Below are 6,388 nucleotides of genomic sequence, written 5' to 3' on the forward strand. Positions count from 1 at the left end.
TCTCATCCAGGTGCTGAGGCTGCCGTTGGCATTCACTCTCCTTGTTCATTTTGCTCCTTTGTCACATTGTTTCATGAAAAGGCTTTCCTCTCTCCCCAGCAGGGTAGACACCGTGAACATAGCTATTGTTGAGGGAACTTGCTTAGAACTAGAGGGACCAGGGAACCAAGGTAAGGTTTTTTATTTTTGTTTTTTAGTTTTACAGTTATTTATTAAGCCCCTGCTCTGTCCTTATGTCCCTTTATAATCTTTTAAGCTACCCAACTTTAAATTTGGGAGCTTGATTGTGTAGGCCTAGTTTGCTTCCAGTTTAGAATCCTGGGCACTAACCGGGAAATGAATGGTATTGACACAGGCTATTGCTCCCTAGCAGTCTAAAGAATTATATTATCATCAGATAGAAACTTTTTTTTCCCCTTGTAGTCACCAAAGTTCTTCCATGCCCTTTGAGGACCCTGCCCAAAAGACCTCCTCCAACCCTAGTGAGCTCATCATGGTCTTCTGTGGAGTGGTTCTTCTGGTTCAAGAACAGGAGGCTATACATAAGAATCATTTAGTGAGCTTTCAAAAAGTGTTCACTCTCATGATGGATATTTCCAGGGATGGGGTGTGGGAGTCTATGCTTTTGACAAGCTCTTCAAGAGATTCAGTTTTTGCACAGCACATTTGAATATACTAGTTGATTCCACTTATTTTCTGTCAGTGGAGGTTGGTGTCCTTTTTGAATCATACTTTCTTTTTCCAATTTTTGTTACCTAATACCATACCCCCTCTAAGATGAACATGTCATTATATAGTTGTCTATTTTATATACAAGAAATATGCTTAATAAAACATGAAATAGTTGGTAACAAATGAAATAAAGTGAATAAACATTTAAATATTACTTGAACTCATTACCTCAAATTTCAACATCTTCTCCTAAACAGCACAGGCTCCTTTGCCTAATTTAGCTAGCTCCTGGAATCTGAGTAGCTTCCTAACTCCTATATCTTTCTTGTGTGATGCTTTAACCTCAGAATGACTATCCATTAAACTTCAGATTCACATGTGACCTTTTAACACCTTTCGGGAAGAATCATTCATCTTACTTGTGGCTTATTAAGTCCTTGATTTCTATCATGTTGAAATATTGGGCAGCATATGCCCTCTGTTTCAGAATGAATGATTCTCCATGATTAGAGAGAGCTCACCAGAAGCCAAATAGGCCTTGATGGTCAGTTAGAACTTATGAGTCTCTATAACAACTGAAACCTAAGTTGTCCAGGGAGATGCTCACACTTCTGAACGATAAAAAGGAGAAATTCACTCTCCTTCCATTCACAGTTGTAGAAGAACCCACCTACCTTGTCAGTGGATGCCCAAGATGACTTCACCAACAGCTTCAAGCTTCAGTTCTTCAGGTCCCAGGTGAATCCAACATTAGAGTTCTTGAATCCTTCCTGTTTGGTTCAAAAACAGGAGGTCAGAGCAGGAAATATCAGCAAATAGTCTCCTCCCTTGTCTTCAAGCCTGAGGCACAGATGCCTTTATGGGTCTTCTGTCCTGCTAGGCCTGTGATTATTGCACTACAGGTAGCCTCAGTCATCCCCATTCATCTCATGATAGCCACAGTGGTCTCCCCTCTTGTCTTTATTCCAGAGAGAGGCAGTTACTGGGACACCTGTAATACATCTTCCCATCTGCCATGTCTGAGACACAATATGTGCTGGGATCCACACCCCCAACTCCCACAATGCTAGTCTCTTCACCTGCAATTTCCACAATGAGGTCTCTTCTTTCATCTCCATATCCCCAATGCCTATGACCGTGAGCCTGTCTCTTGGTCTCATATGTAAGATACAGCTCCTGATGCACTAGAGTCCCCAATGCAGGCCTCATGCAGCTCTGTGTCCTAATATCAATGTCCATGCTCTTTCACACACACACATACATTAATATCATGTGACTCCACAGCCCTGACACCTGCCACACCTATGTTAGAGATCTCCTTCCTGGACTCCATACCTGCTAAATCCAGAGTAAGGGTCTGAATCCTGCTACATGCCTGATGCGGGTCTCTTAGCCAGTTTCCCAGTGTCTTGGACCACAATGGGGCTCCCCACATGGCTCACCACACCAGTCCCCTGGCCTGCCCACACCAACTCCAGGGAAACCTGGGACCTAGATCTGGATTTCCTTTAGAGAGGTCCGAACTTGTGTAATCAGAACATGGCACAACATTGACTTCTGCCTTATCCATTATGAACTCAGAATTCAATTCTCCCTCTGTGCAATGGTCTTTAGATTTTAATAGTTTAGATCAGTATGTTTCCCCTATGATATCCCAGATAGAAGTTTTGAGCTCTGCCCTCTGCCCTCTCCATACCCCACTAATTAAGTGATTTCCTATTCGCCCTTTGCTTTGATACTTCCCTCCCCCAAGCTCCACAGCTTACAGCCTACAGCTGGCCAGCCACCAGGAATTCCAGAACCCATTGGACCTCATGAACCAGTGGGATAAAAGTTTCCATTATAAATAGTCCAGAGAAAAGTTTTTCCCATTCTTTTCTTCCCTTCTTTTTGTCTGCCTACCACCCCTCCACCCCCCAACCCCATCATGAGTGTTCAGGCTGCTTAACACCTTCACTCTCTTCAAACAGGAAGTGAGAAAGTTTCAAGTCTCTGTCTTCAGCTTACTATTAACTCCATTCTGCATTACTCTTCCAGACCTCTCTTCCTGCAAAGGTCCTATGGGTGAATTAAATGAAATGTGCTAGCTTATTTCCTATGTTGTTTATATCTGTGAGGTAAGGCGGTGTATGTACTTGCCTGGGCTTAACACTGCATTTCTTTCTGTTGGGTAAAAATCACTCTATCTATCAGACCCTCCAAAGAATTCCAAATTGTGGTTCTGCACAGTCTAATGAGGGCATCTCTGATACAGTAGGATACATGACACTGAAGTGGGATTTTCCCCACAATTGCTCTCAAGAAAAATCCCCACCTATGTAGTTATCATTATGCAGAGACAGACCAGATCTAATAGTTGTTCTATTTTCTTAGTCACTTTTATCCCCTTCGCCTCTCTCACTGTATTCCTCACTTATAGGCAACTCTTCCAAATTCAAAATTTTGCTTATTTCTCTTTTTTCTATAAGCTATTTTATTTTATTTTATTGGTACTGGTGATTAAACCCAGAGGTGCTTAACCATTGAGCCACATCCCCGGCCCTTTTTTATACTTTATTTAGAGACAGGGTCTCGCTGAGTTGCTTAGGGCCTCGGTAAGTTGCTGAGGCTGGCTTTGAACTTGCAATCCCCCTGCCTCAGCCTCTCCAGCTGCTGGGATTACAGGTGTGTGCCACTGCATCCAGTTTATTTCTTGTTTTCCAAAACCATATAATAGGCTGGGCATGGCAGCACATACCTATAATCCCAGCACTCAGGAAGCTGAGACAGGAGGATCATGAGTTCAAAGCTAACCTCAGAAACAGCGAGGCACTAAGCAATTCGATGAGACCTTGTCTATAAAAAAAATACAAAATAGGGCTGGGGATGTGGCTCAGGGTCAAGTGCCCCTGAGTTTAATCCCCAGTACCCCCCAAAAATATAAATAAATAAATAAATAAACAAACAGATAAATAAGTAAATAAATGAAACTGTGTAATAGAAGTGTATGTTTCTTTTTATTAACAAATAAAATCATATATTTATAAATACGATGTACAACATGATATTTTAAATATAGAATGTTAAATCAAGCTGATTAACATAGGCATCTTTATCATTTTTCTATGGTAAGAACATGTAAAAATATTTCTTTAGCAGCTGGGCATGGTGGTAGTACACCTGCAATTCCACCTACTCAGGAACTAAGAAAGGAAGATCGCAGGATCAAGGGCAGCATCAACAACTTAGACCCTCAACAACTTAGTGAGATCCTATGTCAAAATGAAAAGGGCTTGGGATGTAGCCCAATGGTAGAGCACCCCTGGGTTCCATCCCAATGGAAAAATAAATCTTTACCAATTTTATAGTATATAATACATTGTTTTTAACTATGTAGTCACCCTAGGTATATGGGTCAGTGGGAGAGTGTTTGCCTAGCTCTAGGTAAGGTCCTGGGTTCAATTCCCAGCACTGTAACAAAAAAAAATCAAATTGTTTGGGGTTGGAGATTTAGCCCAGTGGCAGAACACTTCTCTGGCATATGCATGGCCCTGGGTTCAATTCTCAGCTCTGAAAAAAAAAAAGAAAAAAAGAAGAGGAAGAAAGTGAACTATGCAGTCACCATATTGTATAAGAAATCTTTTAATAATAACAAAAAAGAAATTATGAGTCTCTTCACATACTTGTATTACATTTATTTGTTACAAGGCTGGAAGAAGTGTCCTTACTTTGTATGAACTTCAAGTGTACCTCTCATGGTTGTAAACAGCTTTTTACTTGAAAAGGATGTTAGGGCCAATTGTTGAGAAGTCCTGCCTTGGCCATACCTTTCTTCATGGACTAGGCATGACTGCCCATCCTCACCAAAAGTTCTCTGGCTTGTTTTCTCTTCTCAGACCCATCCCACACAGACCGCCTTTCTCTCCAGTGTCGACCTACACACTCACTGTTCCTACCAGATGATGCTGCCGGAGTCAATAGCTATTGTCTGCTCCCCCAAGTTTCAGGAGTGAGTACACAGGACTTGGTTCTGGGTGTTATAGGGAAGCAGTAGCAAAGAAAGACTCAGCAAAAGGTCTTTATACTTGAGACTCCTTCTTTATAAAATATCTAGATTGTAGCAGTAATTGGCTGCTTTCTAAAAGTCTATTCTGATAAACCTATGATACACATGCTTGTTTTAAAAGATATATAAGCAACAGTTTTGTTGCTTTTATAAGAGAAAATCAGAAGAGCCAGATGCAGTAGCACATGCCTATAATCCCAGCAATTTGGGAGGCTGAGGCAGGAGGATTGACTCTCAGCAACTTAGTGAGATCCTGTCTCAAAATAAAAAATGAAAAGGGCTGGGGATATAGCTCAGTGATAAAGCACACCTGGGTTCAATCTCCAGTACCAAAAAAAAAAAAATAAGAAGAAGAAAAAGTCCACAAGAAACTTAAGAGTGTTTGACTTGAAGTGATAGGCATTCCAAGAGTTGAGTGAGTTGAGATTAAAGAATTTCAAATATATGCTAAGCGGATAGAGTTCAATGGTTGAGCACTTGCATGGCATGTGTGAGGCCCTGGGTACCATCCCTGGTACCACACAGACACACAGAAGTTCAACATCAAACTCATTATATCAGAGTGTTACTTCTTTTTCATTCCAAAACCTGTTGTTTACTATGAGTTCTCCCAGCAAAACCAGTGTGGTAGCAGTGATGAATCATTCCCTAAGTATGATTCATTCACCAGAGAAGAGACTTGTAAGCCAGCATACTATGGAACCTGTCTTAAAATGACCTCTGTTCTACTGTGTGTGAGAGTGCATGCCTGGTCCTGTAGTGTGGGGGTGCTGGGGAACACCTTTGCTTGCCTCTAAACCTGCCCTTTTTATTTTAGAACTGGATTCTTTAAATTAACTGACCATGGGCTAGAAGAGATTTCTTCATGTCGCCAGAAAGGATTTCATCCCCACAGCAAGGATCCACCTCTGTTTTGTGTATGTATCCTGTTAGAAAAAATTAGAGCTGTACTGCAGGCAAGGAAGGTGCATGGTCCTGTCTGGCCCACCTGGAAGATCTGCTTTGTCACTTATCTTTTCAGATCTCTATAATAAGGACAGACATGAGAAGCACTGTGGGATCTAAACAGATTTGAATCTTAGCTCTGCCACTTAATGACTGTGTGTCTTTGAGGCTACTTACCCTTCCTGGGTCTCATCTTTCTTATCTGTAAAGTGAGGATAATAATAAAACATGCTTTATAAGGTTATTGAGAGAATTAAATAAAGTAGGTACTGGAGGTATAGCTTAGTAGTAGAACATGTATTTATTAGGCATGAAGCCCTGGGTTCAATCCCCACACATACACAAAAGAAGTAATGTACAGAAAGTATCTAAAACAGTACTGGCTAATTAAATGTTAGTTTTGTTCTTCACCAATTGCCAACCCTATTCTTTGGTAAGAGATTTGAATGCAAAGGAAAAAAGAACCTAAGATAGCTAAATTAACTATATTTGATCTAGAATTTTGCTTAGATAATAGGGATTTTATATCCTTCCTCAGAAGTTGTTTTAATTTCCCCCCAAAGTTGTGTCCTGTGAATAACAAGCTTAGATGATGATCTTAAATCAGTTTGTTTCAATTTGCCCCTCATATCTAATGTGATAGTGTTTTTTATTCCACACTGGCCTGGAGTATTACTATTTCTTTTGGGCTCAGAGTTAAAAAAAAAAAAAAAAAAAAAAAAAAAA

General features: G+C 40.6%; 1 protein-coding gene across 2 annotated transcripts in view; it reads left to right on the top strand.

The window, feature by feature from the left end:
* Window positions 1–6,388, top strand: part of LOC107154207 (STAM binding protein) — a 30,941-nt gene that overhangs the window by 23,069 nt on the left and 1,484 nt on the right. For both annotated transcript variants that reach the window (XM_015499793.2, XM_015499794.2), the window contains exons 8-9: window positions 4,548–4,660; window positions 5,535–5,634. In XM_015499793.2, coding sequence (XP_015355279.1) covers window positions 4,548–4,660; window positions 5,535–5,634 — 213 coding nt within the window. The remainder of the gene's footprint in view (window positions 1–4,547; window positions 4,661–5,534; window positions 5,635–6,388) is intronic.

This window comes from Marmota marmota, unplaced genomic scaffold (genome assembly GCF_001458135.2).
Source record: "Marmota marmota marmota unplaced genomic scaffold, marMar, whole genome shotgun sequence".
NCBI classification, from domain to species: Eukaryota; Metazoa; Chordata; class Mammalia; order Rodentia; family Sciuridae; genus Marmota; species Marmota marmota.